This window comes from Sinohyriopsis cumingii, chromosome 6 (assembly GCF_028554795.1).
Source record: "Sinohyriopsis cumingii isolate HCF-2022 chromosome 6, ASM2855479v2, whole genome shotgun sequence".
NCBI lineage: Eukaryota > Metazoa > Mollusca > Bivalvia > Unionida > Unionidae > Sinohyriopsis > Sinohyriopsis cumingii.
The window spans coordinates 160,423,495-160,442,476 of record NC_142966.1 but is presented as its reverse complement, the minus strand read 5'-3'; the positions used below and the strand labels follow the sequence as shown (position 1 = coordinate 160,442,476).

The following is an 18,982-nucleotide window of genomic DNA, read 5'->3' as shown; positions in this document are numbered from 1 at the left end:
ATCTTGAGCTTAAATAGTTCACAACTCATTTAATTCATGCCTCCTCACCTCATTACAGAAACAGCGAATGTATTTCCCTCTTATTGTACCCATCTACATGCAGTTCCTACAAGACGGATCATTATTATTCATGAACCTCCCCGCTTTAATTGCCAAGAATAAGCCGACGTTCATGGGTAATCATATACTGTTAACAATTACTGTCTACTCTGAATAATTCATCTCAAGGTCATCTACGTGATCGAGTATCAGCTATGAGGTGATATTTAAAGAAGACCGAGATGTTGAGTCGAAGGAATACACGCCTCATCTTGCTTTCAAAGAGTGAAGGATGGTGTATCAACAGGGACACTCTCGTCCTGGACAAAGTGGGCTATGTTTTGCATATCGATATAACACCACACAATTGAATTTTCCTCCCATATCGGCACAATAACTTATTTATGCCGTGCGATGAAGATCTGAGTACAATTATATAGTTTTTTAGCGGAGATCGTTCACCCTATAAGGCTCAACTGGATCTGGACGAACCTTTACCCATGTTACAAAATGTGAAATAACGAGATCGTTTGACAATTTACTAAGGATGCGGCTTCATGGCTTCCGCTGTAGTTGCAAGACTTTTTTTCCTTTTCGAAGAAACACCGAGACAGCTGGAACCTATTGTCCAGTCGTGTTATATATAAGCAAGCGCACATACGTTAGGGGACCGGAGAGGTCTCTCCGGGCTAAGTGGATATATACCCTTCCACCTCATACCTATTCACCTAAGGAATTATGATTGGGTAACGTACCTGAACAAGAAACCAGACTGATTTCTAGTAACACATGTTTCCTTGATATTACTTGTTCAAACAATATACACATACACCTTGCCAGCTTCCACGCAGTTACATCCTTATAGAGGACGTAATTGATGATTTACCGGGATATGCCGCCAATCCGGCTATCAGTTGGGAGATGACCTTATTTAGCTGCCACCTAGGTGAGCAGATAACGTTTAGCTTTTCTAAGCTAAAAATATTTCGCATGGGAGGGCTTGATTTGCGAAGTAGTAATAGTTTTCCTAAGGTATTATGATTGGGTACCTAGTATCATTGAAACTTGTTTTACTAGAAAAATATAATTTTGTTTCTTACAGCATGGCGAAAGGAATAAGCATATAACACATATGTAGAAAAACCTCAATGTTACTATTTCCTACAAAAATTAAATATTATCAAGTAACATCCCAAAAGATCAAGCTCATGCAGGTTCTAGAAAGAAATATAAAAGACTAGTCTTTACTTACTTTCGGGCTCATGTGAGTTACAGAAATGTAACGCTCTGTCTAGATTTCCCTGAACTTTTTTCTCTACTGGCATGTCTGTAGCTATTACGAAAAAAAATGGGTCGATAATTATGATTCGATTATTCCCGAGCCACTAAATTATGTCCACGGGAAATGTATACTACATCAGAATATCAATATCTACCTATTCGTTGCACATCCGCTTGTTTTGAAAAGAGTTCATACCTCTATTGCAATGATAACCTTCCCATCCTGCTATGCATCTATAGGCACAATTTCGTCTGATGGGAAGCAACTGTTATTGACGTATAAACAATTTCCACATGTTTCGTTGCAGTTATAACAGTAGTTTCCTCTTTCATAGCCTGAACGAAATAAATGCAAACCGCTCCAGAAATTCATACTTCTGTTTATATAACTCTCCTGATAAAATAATATTTATATCCTACAAGGGTATATTTTATACACATTCACGCCAAGAGTACCTCCTGGGGATTTGATTGTGCAAGAACCAATAAATCTTGTTTATCTACGGTGTCATAATAATTTATTATCGCGAATAAATTTGAAACTCAGTGATCATTTGGAACACTTAATTGACCTGCTTAGGGAAGAATTGATTATAAATCTGTAAGATCTGCGATCTAAGATCATGAGGATTTCTGAGGTGGCTTTATTGGTCAAAAAAGATCTATCAAATTATGATTTTCGTTGGGTCAAACCTCAAGCGATTCTCTAATTGATTCATCAATAAAGCGATAAAAAAAGCAATTTTTGTCTCGAAAATCATCAGAATAACGACACAAATAATATGAAAATCATCGTTTAAGGGGCTCCTTTTGCGGGTTTTTATCGATATATCAATAAATCAATTAGAGAATCACTTGAGGTTTGACCCTCACGATTTTGGAAATTTGATGGATTTTTCTCGACAAAATCGACTAAAACAGTCGAACTAAACGACAAAATTTGATCACAAATCTCGGATTGTCGAGGAAATTCGGAATAAAATAAAAAATTAAAAATCCGAGGAAAATTTAACCGCGAATGGGACTCTGGTTGCCTGTTTCCTGATCTGATACGATTGTTCTCAGTTGTATTATAGTACAATTGATCAACTTCCTTGCTTCATACTCACAAGATAGTTCTAATTTGATTTTTTACTACAGCGAGAGACAGAGGAACGAATTTGTTCACTTCGTAATCTTTTACTGCAGATAGTGATTGAAACATCGCAGATTGGATCCGTTTCAGATGGTAGCATGTATCCACCTTCATATTTACGTTCTTCCAATATTTCCAATCCAGAAATATTTATTTTAGGATTTAATTCATTAGATAAATCTATGCCGTCTTTTTCTAATTTGTCATAGCAGAAATAATATCATTAATGTTTTCGTAATTCATTATATACTAAATATATATTTAAAATAAAAAATATTTTGCACAACAAAAACCACATGACCTCATAGCTTGCCACCGCATTCTAGAAAGTTCACAGGCACACGAAAAACAACCCCTATATAAACCTCTAGCTTGTCAAATAACAGTTTAGCAGGCTCAAGAGGGCGTGGTTAGTAAATGAGGACCCACTAAACAATTTCCTTGTGTGAAATTCTAGCGTGCCACCGCATCCTAGCAAGTCCAGAAGGATACAATAAAGCCGGCAAAATACATAAATCTTAATTAAGGACGGCACATTTTCCTTATGTGAACTGCTAGATTGTCCATATAACATCCTAGAAAGTCCAGAAGGATACAGAAGGACAGCACAACATATAGTATATACAATAAGGACAGCACAACATATACGGGAGCCATTCTCTACGCTCAACATATTTATGCACACACACAAACACACACCCAATATCAAACCCGCGAGCGATGCATAATGAGCAACCACCACGTTGCCTGACGTGGTGAGGAGGTGTGTTTTTTCTGTTGAGTTTCGAGGCTGGGCTGGAACCCGTAATTATATATAGAAATCGCAAAATATGCGCAACCATCGACAGGTATCAGTCATGCGACTCGATAGTCAGACGTCGTGTATCACAATTATATGGTTTAGCAATGAGCTACGGAAGCATCTAACAGATATATTCTTAAGAAATCATGATAAAGTTAGCCGTGTATAAAAATATACAATTTATCACTCTTTATCACACTCTTTTCACAGGACAGTTTGTCGAGCGCCAGACTTCATGATATATCCTTGCCGGTCCTTGATTAACATAGGGAAATCATCACTATATATGTCAATGGGGAATGTACGGATATATATTATTCCCAGTTGGATAGAAGATACAACTTGAATTTAGTTCTGAACACACAAATTCAGAAGAAATATAAACGTATTTCTGCTCAACAAGTCAGATTCGAAAAGTTTGCTATTTTCTGGATAATATATGTACCGAAAATAATTCCTAAAACGGTGTGGCTACTCGCTGTTTGTTTTGTTAATTACATTTAAAAAATAGAGATGAACCAGGAAACCGGACGGATTTAATAAAAAACAAAAGTATTGCTTCTTAAAAAATGTATTATTTATCCTTAATAAACGATCACACCTACCCATACTGACAGTCCTTAACAAACAACGGGAATTACAAAGGATATAACTGATACTTTATTAAGCCACTCTCGACAAACTGTGTCATGATTAATTTATAGTATTTGTTAATAATGGACCAGCATGACGAAATGATCATTTTATCATAAAGTTTGGCCCCCACCCCACCCCCGACTACCGACGACAGAAATCTCAGAATGACGAAATAAATATTCTCTCATGAGTTTGACAAATAACGATCTTAACAGACGTCAAGTGACCTTAAGAAGGGCAGTAACTCTATTCGCATGACGTATCCTCAACTGAGTTATCTCCCTTCAATAACGCTGAAATCTATATATAAAAATACCTCAGATTTGCCGATGTGGAATATAACCACAAAAAAAGAAATTAAATAAAATTGATAATGAATGTAAAAAGCATAATTACTTAATACTCACCGGATATAGTTTAGTTTGAAAGTTATGACTCACAATAATGGAAAGTGAATTTTTTGTTTATATTTTTTGGAAAGAGCATATTTGCATATTTTATTTGCTACGGAATGTATTGAAAATATGTTAATATCAAAATATTTGCCAGCTGCATATATAAATCGAACAATTATCTCTTCGCCAGTCTCTAAATGTGTGGATACAACTGCTTTGACGCTCTTATCATTACAGCCAGTATCACCGGATTTACAATTCTGACTTTGCGTGACAACTCTCAGATTTGATAAAGAATTCTTTTGGGAGTCTGATTCAATATGATCGATCACAAGACCATCTTTGATCACCCTATGAAAAGTCTCGTATACAAACCTGTGACAGTAATACTTTTTCTTCCCAACACTAAACATTAGATAACCATGATTATGAACAAAACCAACTGTTCTTTTCAACTGACAGTGTCTAATTACACCATCACGATTTGCTTCATAATTCGTTATTTTAGGATGTTTTACATATTCTTGACTCATTATATATAATATCATTTGTTTAAATGATAAACCTGTGACAATAATACTTTTTCTTCCCAACACTAAACATTAGATAACCATGATTATGAACAAAACCAACTGTTCTTTTCAACTGACAGTGTCTAATTACACCATCACGATTTGCTTCATAATTCGTTATTTTAGGATGTTTTACATATTCTTGACTCATTATATATAATATCATTTGTTTAAATGATAATTACCTAAATCATTACTTTGAAAATCTAATTAGGTAATCCTCTGCACACTTTATAGACCTGTCACTGTCATTATTTTGTTTATCATAATATCTTTTGAGCTCTATATTTTTTCTCAACGTTTCATGCACATAACTGCGTTTTTCCTCTAACTCCAACACCGCATTGCAGACACGGTATGGGTCCTAAACTTCCATTATGAGCGCTTTGCAAATGATATCTGCAGAATTCTTTTACGCAGGCTTTGTTACGAGGAGTCAATGAGCCTATCATGAGCCACTCGAATTTATTTCTTGCTTGAGACATTGTATATATAATATTTTTTATTTAAATGTTTGTCTTGATTATAATATGAACGAATTCGAGAGATTATTCAAGATCAAGCCTTCTAAAGATAAAGTTACTCTTGATAGAATATCTCCTGACTTGCCAATGAAAGCTCTGGTTAAGAGGAAAAATAAAAGTTTTATTAATAAAATTCATGAAGCCAAGAAGGAATTTCGTACAGATGGCGCATCTCACGTATGGTCAACGTTCAAAATTATACGCAACGGCATCATCGATGCCACGACAAACGACAAACGAGCAGCAACTATCATTAACTACCTTGATATTCATAAAGGCAGTCGAAAATATTTTTTTCGGAGAAGAATTTGTTGTACTAACATAAACAAATAGTTGGAGTATCCATGACAGATATGATCCTGTCCTTCATAATGAAAAGATTGTCATACTGAGTAAAAATTCCAAACCAGGAATGTTGATTGTTATTGACAAACCGTATTATGAGCGAGCGTGTTCTGTAACAGCAGTTTCTCCTGGTATTTATCCGATGAATGAAAAACCCAGCGTTGATAATCTGAAGCCAATGAAATTTTCAAAAATAAATTGTATAGCCGAACGAGTAACATAAGGTTTTACAAACGTGGAAAAGGTTAAACGGATCTACGACGTGAAAACATTAACACATGGGCTGATTCAGTCATGGATAAAGGAGCTACAATAAACGATTTTGCAAAGTCAAAAAAACACTAAAATTCCAAACAAAAATAAAAACAATAACAGGAGCTCCGATAAATATCATTGATCATAATGTTCATGCCTGGACCAGCGCAGTCACAATGTTTCCACGAGATCGAACTGTAAGATTTTACCGGGAGAAAGACTCTGGGAGAAACATGTATGATTTTATTCACGAAATAATTAAACACGATCCTATGTCAGTATGTTTATTATGGCAACGGCGCAATATGTCGTCAAGAATCTCTTCATGAAGAAATGAAAAATATTGCGCATACATTTTTAACAGAGAATACTAAGCAATTACCAAATAATTGTTTCACAGTTCCGTCAGTTGCAACTCACGTTGCAAGAGAGAAAAATTCGTGAATGACAACAAGATTTGATTTTTTCGAGGACGTACAATTAAGTTGCTGTCAATACGGACACGATGGATTGTGGAATACCAAGAATAATTACAGTGACGTTATTTCCGTTGATATGGTCGCGTGTTATTCGGGACGTTTTCTTGGCTACGGAGAATGCTGTGGATATTTTAAAAGCTTTGGACACCCCACAAACGAGATGACAAGAATGTCAGTAAATGGACTACTATCCGATTTTTATATAACCGGATTCGCTCGTATTATATCATTTGAGTTTGCTGAAGGTCTTCATCCTATTTGTTAGGTTTGGTTTGGTAGACACTTTTCAGAAAAACGTTGGGCACCAATACTGCTGTTACGATATATGCTTGATTGAAAAATATTAATATCGTTGATTGTAAGCGAGGCAATTATATCATATCCGAAGCAGACCGAAGTTTGATTACCACCACCTGATGACGATAAAACCGCAAAAGATCTTGGCAGAAGACTACTCGGTAGATTTACTCAAGGTGGAGCATATGATTATAAACGACATCATTACTGACGATGTTGAATATGATTATATAATCGCCGATGCAACAAAGAGAGATATATTTGTAAGTCGAGAAAACGCTTATTTATCTGACGGAACACGGTTAAGTCCAATTGTTGGTTATATTGATGGCGAGTCACCTCAGTTTACTCATTTAAGATCTTCAATGCTCGCGTATGTTTCTATAAATGTATTATCGATGATAAATAGATTCCCTGACACTGCAGTCAAAGTTGCAACGGATTCATTTTAGATCGAAAAAAATGCTCAAAATTACAGACTCGTTTTACAAGTACTGATGCATCATGGGGCAAATTGAGAATAAAAGAAGAAATTTTTATAATTATTCCGAATCCGCAGATGCTGAGATCAAGGATAATTATTATAAAAATAATTATATATCAGAATTATCGTCTGCAGCATCTGTGTATGATCCATTATCCAGACACAAGACTATATATCTAAACGGATGGGGAGGTTCTGGTAAGACGACTAGAGTAATCGAATTATTTCGACAGAATTCAGATATGGTTGTTTTAACACCTACACACAGACTCGCAAGAGAAATGAAACAAAGAGGAGTATAACCGTGTACTTATCACAGCTCTTTTTCGATACAAGGGTGACACATGGACCCCTGAACCAATGGGAGAGAAATATATTTAAAAAGTCATTATTTTGGATGAAGTATGCACAGTATCTAAAGATATATTAATTATGTTTCTTGATTGGTTATTAACAAAAAATACTGTTGTGATAATGTGTGGTAATCATGGTCAACCACCACCTTTTGCTGGGTTATCTCCACATGATTGGCTAAAGAGTTTTGTGGATTATGAGAAAAAAATAACTGATGATCATAGAGTACTTGATGTAGAATTAAGAGAGATTAAAAAGTTAATCAGACTACAACCGAATAAAATTCAATGTGAAGTAATGCGTGAAATAATTTCAGAAACTTTCATGAACGACTTTCTGCAAACGTGGACACCAAACGATTTGATAGTTGCAAGTAGAAAGATAGTTCGTGATACACTTCACCAACAATTATTTATGTTACATAAAGATAAGTTTTCAAAATTACCAGTTCCGCTTTGTTATCGATTAGCAGATACGCGACGGCAGAATATCGACGTTGATATACCAGGACAGATTGAGAAACAGAATCTAGTATTAAATGATGTTGTTTCAGTTAATGTCAATATTGTTGAAGAAGCGCTAAAAATGAACAAATCTCCGTGGAACCTAGGGTGACAATTCATTCATCTGAGGGGTTAACTATTTCTGATACGCGAGTTTGGATCGAAATTTAGGTTATATCGCAGTGTTTCGAATCAGAAGAATATCTCAGCTGCGGAGAATGGTCACAGACGTTACAGAGACCATCAGTGATGTTATTGACAATGATATATTAAGAAAAAAAATAGTTTGTTATGAACAAAGTGACAAAAAAAACAAACGCGACTTTGACCCTGATGTTGAATTTAGCATAGCGCTGAAACAACAGCAGAATAATCATTGTGTAAGCTGTAATTGTGTACTGTTGTGGCAGTACTCGAGTAATATTCCGAGACAATAAGATTCACTTTTAACTGTTCACGTGTAAATCCACGTTGAGAAGCAGTTGAATCTAATCTGTATATTACAGGTCTACCAGTAGATCTTGTTATACTAGATATCTTGTGCGTACTAATACTCCAAATAGGACCAGTCGCTCTTTTTTATATCACCTTCAAGTTCACCGGCTTCATATAAATATATTAAAGTAACATTACCTAATACTGGCTGCGCTGAAAAATCGCGTCGTTGTATTGGCATATGTTTTTTGTAATTGCATTAATGGGTTTCATGTTGGTTGTTCGAGTAATTTTATTATTTAACGCAGCTATCGCACTTTGTAATCTTGCAACCCATTCGTGAGATCTTGTATCCTGGATTATTTCCTTCGCGTATTGATATCCAAATAACCGCTCAGCACGTGTGCGATTGAATCGTTCACCAATTGCCTGATCGCGGTGAATTGCAGTATGTCCTCGTCCGATTTTGACATTATGTCGCTTCATCATCGATGATACTGGACCAAGAAATTGTTTGCCGGGATCAGCTTGTAATAGTCGTGACCATCGTAAGGGTCCTCGTTGATAAGTTCGTTCAAACTCAGATACAACTTCAGGAGCTGTTTTAATTGATAATGGTTCTGCTTCTTTATATCTACTTCCAACATCAACGACAGTTAACGCGTATTTGTACGCTAGTTGACGTATCCCCATATTAATAGTATCATGTGGTAAAAATAAAATATCCGCCTGATGAACTTCATTAGGAACGCTGACACCGAAATATGCGTACTGAATTAGTTTAGGCGGTGGTATGTAAATTTGCCATGTTGCCTGTCGTGCTAAGAACGCTGCGGCGACATAACGATTGACACCTGCTGCTTCAGGGAGTTTACTAATTGCTGCTCTACCACTCCAGTATCCCTTTGGACTATACTAAACTTATTCCATTATAATAAGTGATTAATTAATTACCAGCCCTTAACGCTAGTTTACTTTACATCGCGGATCTTATCAACCAATTAGCTAATGATTCTCTCATATTATTATTTTTGATGGAATTGAACGAATGAATCAACTTCACATCTGCAATATGTTTATCTTGTAGGTTTTTGCTTTTTTAAGCCATATCATGAACGTGACATGCTTTATCAATATCATTTATGGGATATTCACCTAGTTTTGGTTGATCTGGCTCGTCAAGCCTGATATCAAGTCGAGTACCAGGACCACACTAATTATATCCAGGAAGATGTTTCTCTCTTGGGTATTTAGCCCAAGGAGTTCTTGGAAACTTTGACAATAATGTAGTAATATAGCACCGTCTTTATGCTGAATTCTGGGTAAAATCCAAACTTTCTTTCTGTTACATATTGCACATCTTCCACAGTATGTTATTCTTTTATTTTTTTGATGTAACAGTAAACAAATCATTAGTTGGTGTTTTGGCTCTGCAGCGCAAACACTATAAATTCATATTATATATATATATATATATATATATATATATATATATATATATATATATATATATATATATATATATATATATATATATATATATGCATAACATGGATATCATTAATTTCACAGCGACACGAAATCACAAGACAGTTAAACACCATCCAGCGGTACCAAATTCTATCAGAATGATAATAATGGGTCCCTCTGGATCGGGTAAGACGCAATTATTATTTAATTTGATAACGAGATGGCTCAAATGGGATAAGTTGTATTTAGTAGCTCCGTCAGTTGTTGATCAGAGATAATACGATGTGCTTAAAGATTTTAATGAAAACGCAAGATTGTTGGATAAAGATGGCGATGATATTATTAATTTTATGACCGATTATGATGATGTGCCGTCCGTAAATGATTTAGACGGATTTATTAATAATTTAGTTGTATACGATGATGTGGTGCTGTACAAACAATCGAATCCAGCTAGAATATTTTCTCGAGGCGGACATAAAAACACTGATGTGATTTATGTTACTCAGCGATACACACAAATACCAAAAGTGATCAGAGATAAATGGAATATTTTAGTTGTGTTTATTGGAGTCAATATGCATACGTTGCGAAATATTCATCAGACTTGGTGTAGCGGTGACATGGACATATTTCGATTTAACAAATTATTTTCGCGAGCACAGTCAACCCCACATGGATTTGTAACAATACATTTACATGATCCCAGAACAAGATATCGGTTGGGTCTTAATATAATATTTGGTTAATAGCTGCAGAGGGGGTGCGACCTCATGTTGGTTGGTTTCGTAATATATTCGCGCTTATCTTGATGAGTTTTCAGTACGAGAAAGGAAAAAAAAAAGAACTAACCCACCAGGAGTCTCTCTTGGAGAGAAGACTCAACGTGGTTAGAATATTTTCATTTTAAGGTAATTTACGTCATTTTAATCCTTTTTAAGGAAAGCTTATTTCGGCATTTGGACCCTTCTAAAAAGTGGTGTGTTCACCCCCTCTGCTGCTGTTTTCTTGTTATATTTCTCTGTTTATATGTAATTCTTAAATTCCTGCACAAAATTACAGACGAACTTACCGACTGACACCTTACTTTAAATCAAGAGGACATTATACCGGTATGTCTTTAACTGCTCATTCAAAATGTTTTAACGTCAGGAAAATTATCGTAATCTGGAAAGGCACTGAATCAAAAAACAATCACAGGTGTCCAAATACATAGAAGAGTAAGTGTAATACGGATGAAATTAACATTTCTTACAAATAATATTTTTTTCTTAGAATACAACATGAAAATTCCTAAAACATTTACATTGTTGTGAATTAAATCTCTAATAATTCTGAGTTATTTTACAAGTCCAAAAGTAAGGACTGTTCCAAATTAGTACCAATACTCTTGAATCTGATCCTGGGGCATGTGTCTTGAATATTCTCAAACACCAGAATGATATAGTCCAGAATGTCTTTGAATAAAGTTCTTAATAATCCCATAGAGATTTTTGTGATTGCAATTAATAATTTAAATAAATAATTCCTATAAATTAATATCTGAATTCAACATTTTAACCTCTTATAAAAAGTTCCCGACGACTAATATTTAACAGGAGTGAAATGTTTGATTACCAGACCTATATAAATACATCCACTTGAGTTAGGTCGCAATAATATTTTACCAAAACATGTAAAATGCCACTTAGTCTTAAGTTATGTTCAGCCTTGAAATTAAATTTTAATAAACAGCCTGTCTATAAAATAACACGGCAAACCTCAGGTAGGCAAAACTCGCATCAGCTGCTCTTTTGCAAACAGGCATTGAATATTCAAAATAGCCTTAACCATAACTTATGCCGGTTCAACTTGTCCTAAACTGTAGCACAAACATAGCAATCCTCACTTGTACCGAAATTAATTGTCAAATTTGCATCAATGAGTTTATCACAGAATACCTAAATGATATATCAGTGATATCTCCAGGATATCGCTGGAAATGAGTGAACTAAAACATCTATTATGTAAGTATGTTCCTTAGTTTCCTGATGTTTAAACATATTTTATAAGTTTGACTTTTCCAATGGATATTAGCAAATGCCAGTGACGGAAAGAGAAAAGAAAATTCGGCAATTGCAACTCCATATGGGATTTATTAGTATAAAATGATGCCCATTGCTGTGCAAAAGTCACCGACAACATTACAACTTTTAATGAACACGGAACGTGTGCTGTACATTGATGACGTTATCACCTACAACACTTTTTGGAGATATCACAGTGTTTAAACATCAGGAAACGAGTGAACATACTTACATAATAGATGTTTTAGTTCACTCATTTCCAGCGATTGCACATTTGAGACGTTTCTGGCCCAGATTGTTTAATATTTTCTGTGTCCGGAGATGGATTAAACCGTAATTGTTAATATTTTCATTCCATCGTTAAAATAATCACTGTGTGGGACAGGTACAACTGATTTGGTAGAATAATTAACTGGGCTGTCACTGCCAAAACACTCTAACAACTTTATATGAAACGTTTTACCTATGTCCGCCTATAATGTGTTTTGATGGAAACAAATGAAGTCATTTCATTTCTTTTCAATTGTGTCCAGACCATAATAACTAGCCCGTAGTGGATCTTGAGATATGCGAAATAGAGTTAGAAATCTATCACCTAGCTGAAAACATAGTTTCTTTGTATTTATGTTATACAATATTATCATACTTGACTGAGTGGATGAAGATTAGATCTTGTTACTTCACAACCATTTGACAAATTTTGATTGCAATAAGAGACATAGTTACAAGGATACTTTTTTTTTTTGCACCTTCATTTTGAATGAAATTTCTCTTTTATTGCATGCAACGGTCAACGGACAGTAAGTCCACAATTTAGTTAAAAAATACAGAACCCAGTGATTTGTGAACCGATTTCCAACAGCAAACAACATTAAGTGGACATCCTTATCACAATAATAACATTTATCAAGGAATATTACTGTATCATATTCGTAACAATTCTATGAAATGTTTCCATAGGCCACGACTTTCAGACTAAAGATTTAGTTCCTGGCTGCCTATTTCAGAAATAACGTATTATAAAATTACAGATATAACATTTTAAATCTGTTCAGAAGAGACACATTTTTGAAAAAGCCTTTACTATGGTTTTATTTTTTAATTGCCTCTGGGTGTCTTGTGGACGCATACATAGTAATTAACAATAACTGGTTGCAAGACTTGGTCTTCGGTAAGGGAACGCAACAATCTACCGTTATTCTCCTAAATGTTTCGTCAATGCAGGAACAACTTGTAAATGAGTGCTGAATCATCTTAGTGGGCTTCCAACCATTTAATAAGTATACGAACGTTCGCAAACATCCCTTTTAACTTTTCGTCCGGTAACAAGGACTCATAAATCTTTTTCTAATTCGTACTGGCTCCTAAATGACCAGCCTAAGGAGTTTCTTCGGCTATGCTAAGAAAGTTTTCTAGATATGACCCCGGAATAACAATGAGTTAACTCAATGACCACTCGTCACGAACTGGTACATCAGGTGGTCTCCGTTTCCTCATAAGGGCCATATTTTTCACCAAATATTAAAGTGGCACTTGTTTGGTTTCATTTTCACTAATATCCATCTGAAATAAACAGAAGGATCTTCTTTTTGTTCAACGGTGACTGAATGTCTTTTGTCACCCGGATCAGGAGAGAAATTTAGAGAGAAAGAGAGAGAGAGATCGAATAGAAAAATATGGTAACTGTGTTAGCTAAAGGAATATTTTAGTCATAAAGGGCTTCATCCGACAAGTTCACAAGCAGAATACAAATCGTGGATTTCAAAACAAAAATACCAACTTTCCTAACAATGCTTTTCAGTTAAAGGTGGATTAACCGCGACTTTGTCTCTAGATAGGTTATTGACTAGCAATAAACGAATACCTCAAATGGCAAAGAAGTCAGTGCTCTGTCAGTCATTGGTCCATTGACTAAGTCTAATAACAAATTGCCACAATGGAAATCAACATAAAATAGCCTCATAGTACCTTCCAAATAAATATTTAAAAAAAACTTGTACTATAAGAATACTTCTCAGAAGCTCCACTGTCCCTGAATAGTTTAATAGGGATATACTTGGCATACCTACTAATAAATGATATAGTAACTTTTGAAATGAATGGCACATAACTTTCTAAAAACGAAACAGACTAGGTTTTCTTTTACCGAGCCATTATATTGTTTTTAGTATTAGAATTCGACCTTAACTTCTTTACATTAAGAGTATATGGAATAGCTTTATCTTTATTCTGTTGATTAATTTTCAGTCAGAAGCCAAAATAAATGACCTGACTTTCTGTTTTGCAATACGTGCAAATATAACGATAAGGACTTATGATCCAGTCTTATCTGATGTAATATTTCTCAAAGTTGTATAAGAGTGAAATTTGGAGGTACTCGTAAGGGACTGACGTTATTGATGATGACAAAAGACTAATGAGAGGTAGAATTATAGACAAATCGAACTTTTTGAGTCGAGGAAATATCACCAGTTGTAAGAGAAGCATTTTCCAAAGTTTCTACCTTTTTATCATCCCTTTAGGTCTTGAATTATTATAAATGTAATTTTGAAGATCTTCATTTAATATGATATTTATGCAGTTGACATAATCTTTATCAGCCTTCTAGGCTTAGCACCACCAATGAAATAGTAGCTCTTTTTACCCCATGTAAATTCAATATACGATTGTTCAGTTTTATATTATGCAATTCCTAAACCTTTGTTGAAATGCGTCAGAAGCCAGGCCATAACCCTTCAAGACATATTGCATGACCAGGTCTCCGGAAGTGAACGGTAGACCTCACGAGCTTGGCCAATAAATATACTTTTTTATAATAAAGAAGTCCAACGCATCTTTGGCCATTCAAACTTAATACTCAGACCGAAAGCTCTGCCATCCAATGCTTTATTTCCCACCTCAAACTAAAAAAAAATATTCTTTTTATCTTTCTTTGTTAAAGATATGTTCCCTTCATAAAGATCATAATGTCTGACAAGATCAAGGAATTCGTCCTATTATAGACTTTAACCGTTTCTGGGTCGGTCTTCAAACAATTTGTTTCTCTACAATACATGGTATTGTGAATACTTCTTAGTTTCACTAAGGATTTCTCAGATTAAAAGAAATATTTACTAAGTACAATGAAATTTTTGAAAAAACGTTTGTACAAATTTTAAAGACATTCTTAATGACTACGCTGTTTTAAAGAGATTCGTATCCTCAAAGATACCTCAATTATGTTACAATCCCACGAACTGAAATGTGTAACAGAAAGGAATTAAAACCAACAATTTAAATCCACTGTAACAAATAATTTATGTATCTACTTAGTAAGTGGAAATAAAAAAAAAACACTTACAGTATTGTGAACTAAATCGCAAAGAATTCTGAATGTTCTTTAGTAGGTTCAATAGTATGGACTGTTCCGAATGAAATCTGAAAGTCATGTATTTTATAATGGACCAAGACTCTTGAGTGTCTTGGTGTACCACAGTTATATAATCCAGAATGTCTTTAAATGTGTTCTCGATAATGAAACAGTAGTGGTTAAGTCCATAGTTTCCATGAGCACTCTGTAATTCTAGTTAATAAAATGAATACATACTTACTCTCAAATTATATCTGAACAAAACATAAAGGTTGATCAAGCTCTGATATGAAACAGGAATGAAAATGTCTTATAGCAAAATAAAAATACGAACGAGTGTTGCCTAAGTAATATTTCTCGACTATGGAGCGCAGTATCAATGCCAAAAACGAGTTCATATCTTTCCATACAAATGCGGTAACTTTTACATTCTATACTCTTTTATGTTTTATATCTAAGGCTTCATAATAAAGGAAGATACAACAAGGAAAACGTAATTTAATGTATGCTTTATTTTAAAATAAATACACAACCGTAGATTCATCAATACACAGTAACAATATTAATGCGCACATAAGAACGCCCAGCGACTTTGAACGTCCTTGTGCCCTGACATTAGTTTTTAAAAACATCTCGTATTGGTTTACTAAAAATTATAATTTAGAGTCATATTTCGAACGAAAATGCATTGAAAAATACATTTTTCCATTGGTCTGGAATGAAAGAATTTTATATTTATGTTGATCCAACTCAATTTTGCTTGTGTGCTTATGATGAACTGGACTTTTGGGGTCAATTTCGGGCAGTAAATATTCTATCCACATATTTAAACGGGGAAAATGTTAAAGCAGATCTTTTGTGTGACAGTCCAATTAGCCAGCGGACACAATTCTTTCTCCTCGTTTTGACTTATTGGCTATGAGACTCAAAGCTGCCTACCGAAACCTTCAGTTGCATTATTTTCTCGAATTTAGTATTATAACTGATTAGTAAAATGTTACGTCTCTGACGGGTATGCGATTGCTCTTGGCCTCAATATGCTTTATTTACTATTTGGTATAGACACTACAGAGCACTGGTTATAGTCTGAACCATTCTATTTGCAAACGTGACGAATATCTCTCCTAAATAACCGTTTGAATGCTCCCAAAGGTATTTTCAACTACTACGTATCTCACCTTTGCTGTTGTTGACATTGCAGATATCATATTCATTCGTTTGCTGGTTTGAAATTTTAATATCTGACTCCATGAACCCGTCAACATTGTTAATTTTAGCTTATCTACTTTCAAATATTCGAAACAGTTTGTTTAGTTTCTTCACACAATGTTGTAATAACTCGAAAGGTAAAGGGTGTGCTACATGAACGTACATTGTTTGTTTGCAACCAAATTATATATAATACACCATACAAAAATTTTCACACGTGTCGTGCAATATAAAGTCGTTTAGCATGGAAAACAACTGAGCGGTTCTGACAACGTCAACGGAGTAAAATAAAATGAGCATATAATCAATATACATTTCCCCATGAATGTACTTTTGAAAAAATAATAGAAAATATTATGAATTTTCAAGCAAAATTTGGCCTTGAAATTAAATTGTAATCAGTATTTTGTTTACTGCTTAAAAGAATAATGAAAGACTGGAGCGCAAAATTATGCACCCTTGAATCACGAATATGACAAAGGGCAGGTACACAATATGTACTAAATATATGTAACACCTCTTAGCAAATTTATTTATAAGTTTGATTACCGAGAAATGGTTTTATTGAAAGCAGGTATTTATTAACGACAGGCAATTTCGCCGCAAAGATGTCGACTGATTTATACATATAGTCTCTATTTAGTGCCTCGGGATACTATGTATGTAAACAGAACGTTGTAGATCAATTAGCTGTCAGCTGAACTAGTTGAATCGTGCATCAAACTCACGTGCTTACTTGAAGGCAATGCACTGTTTTGGAAATTAAAACTTCTTTTTTTAAGACTGAACTAAGTTAATAGCAATGATGTGAAAACTCATCCAATAAAACCCGGTCATTACCTTTAAGTATAGATAATTTAAATATGCTTCAAGTAGACGGGTGCTATAACAATGCCTCAGAAAGTGTATATTTATGCTAATAAAAGCCTTTCACAATCACTTTTCTCCCCTTTTTATTGTGTCAAACTGTGGTGAAAAAGGAACTAGTGTTAACTATTTATTAGTGCAGTGACATAGGCAGTAATGTGTCCATTCCCATTTGAAATCATTGTCATATCTATATTTTGCAGAAACCGAAATGGAACCAACTGATTTGCACAAAACACTTGTGTTGGTTTTTATTTAATATCGCTGACAACTGCAAGGATACTACTAATTTAAAATAGATTTTCGTAAAAGACAATTATACAGAGAACAGTCTTTATATCTTTAAGACACCTTCAATCTACATGTAGGGTAATTTATCAAAAATATTTCCTCCTATTTGGACACTTCTTGGACTGCGCACAATAAGTTCCTGAGAGTTTCAACACTAGGACAAAAGAAACATTAGCAATTAAAGGAGCACCAGCAAACCGAAATGGCATACCTCCGCTCATGTTGTTTTTGTGCCAAAATAAATCGAAATAATCCAATGTCAGAAGTTTAAATGGACGTTATTTCTAGAAAGTACTGAGTCAGATCTATGCCGTTTGTAAAGTCTAAGCATCCGTTTACGTATTTTACCTGACATGGGGGGTTACGGTGCAAGCACAGTTCGGTTAAACATCATTTAGCTCAGTTTGCAATGCTCAGAAATATTGTTTTAAACCATTCGTACTGCATAGGGTTCAACTTCTACCAGTTGTACTGTCCACCTTGTATAGAGTATATCGTGTACTGAAATACGGTGTTATTCCTAAACAACAACATTAATTACCTACCTAACGCAGTATCGAGACTGTTTTAGGAATATCCCATTCATAGTCCTGTACTCAGATACAAAAGTGATTAAAATTGACTTGATCGCGCCTTTTGACACTTTAAGATCAGTCATGTGCGACGTAAAGATATACGTCTTGGTATAAACTTACCTAGTCCAAGCTGAAGGACGGCAGAAAATACGATGTCAAATAGAAGTTGGTTGCTCATTCTTGTTCACGATCTAATTGTCTGTGCAGTTTCTCTGTTCCCTTCTTGATTTTAATTTAAACTTGTCAAAACAGTGACGACTGTACGTGCGAAACTGATCTCCCAAGTTAGCTAACAGGGAAGTAAAAATGCACCCGGTCCTGTTAAGTGTATTATTTGGGTCACAGTCGTATAACTATAAATCAGTTCCACTTGTAAACTGCAAGATGCAAACTCGGCGATTTTTCTTATGTTGGATCAATTCAATCAGGAAGTTTATGTCCGAATATATTTTCTTAAAGTTGAAAGTATCGAATTTGGATCAGAGGAGTATCTGCCCATGTTTTGTGCTATCGATACACACACACACACAAACACACACACACACACACATATACACACACACACATGTATATATATACATATATGCGTGATTAGATGATGGGTTTAAGTGTATATATA

General features: G+C 34.7%; 1 protein-coding gene across 1 annotated transcript in view; it reads right to left on the bottom strand.

Moving 5' to 3' along the window:
- The window catches only part of LOC149798400 (uncharacterized), a 30,747-nt gene extending 12,129 nt beyond the window's left edge, over positions 1-18,618 (bottom strand). Inside the window, exons 1-2 of the mRNA XM_089960869.1 lie at positions 18,484-18,618; positions 1,292-1,372 (exon numbers count right to left, since the gene is read on the bottom strand). Coding sequence (XP_089816995.1) covers positions 1,292-1,372; positions 18,484-18,541 — 139 coding nt within the window. The 5' untranslated portion in view covers positions 18,542-18,618. The remainder of the gene's footprint in view (positions 1-1,291; positions 1,373-18,483) is intronic.
- Between the last annotated feature and the right edge of the window lie 364 nt (positions 18,619-18,982).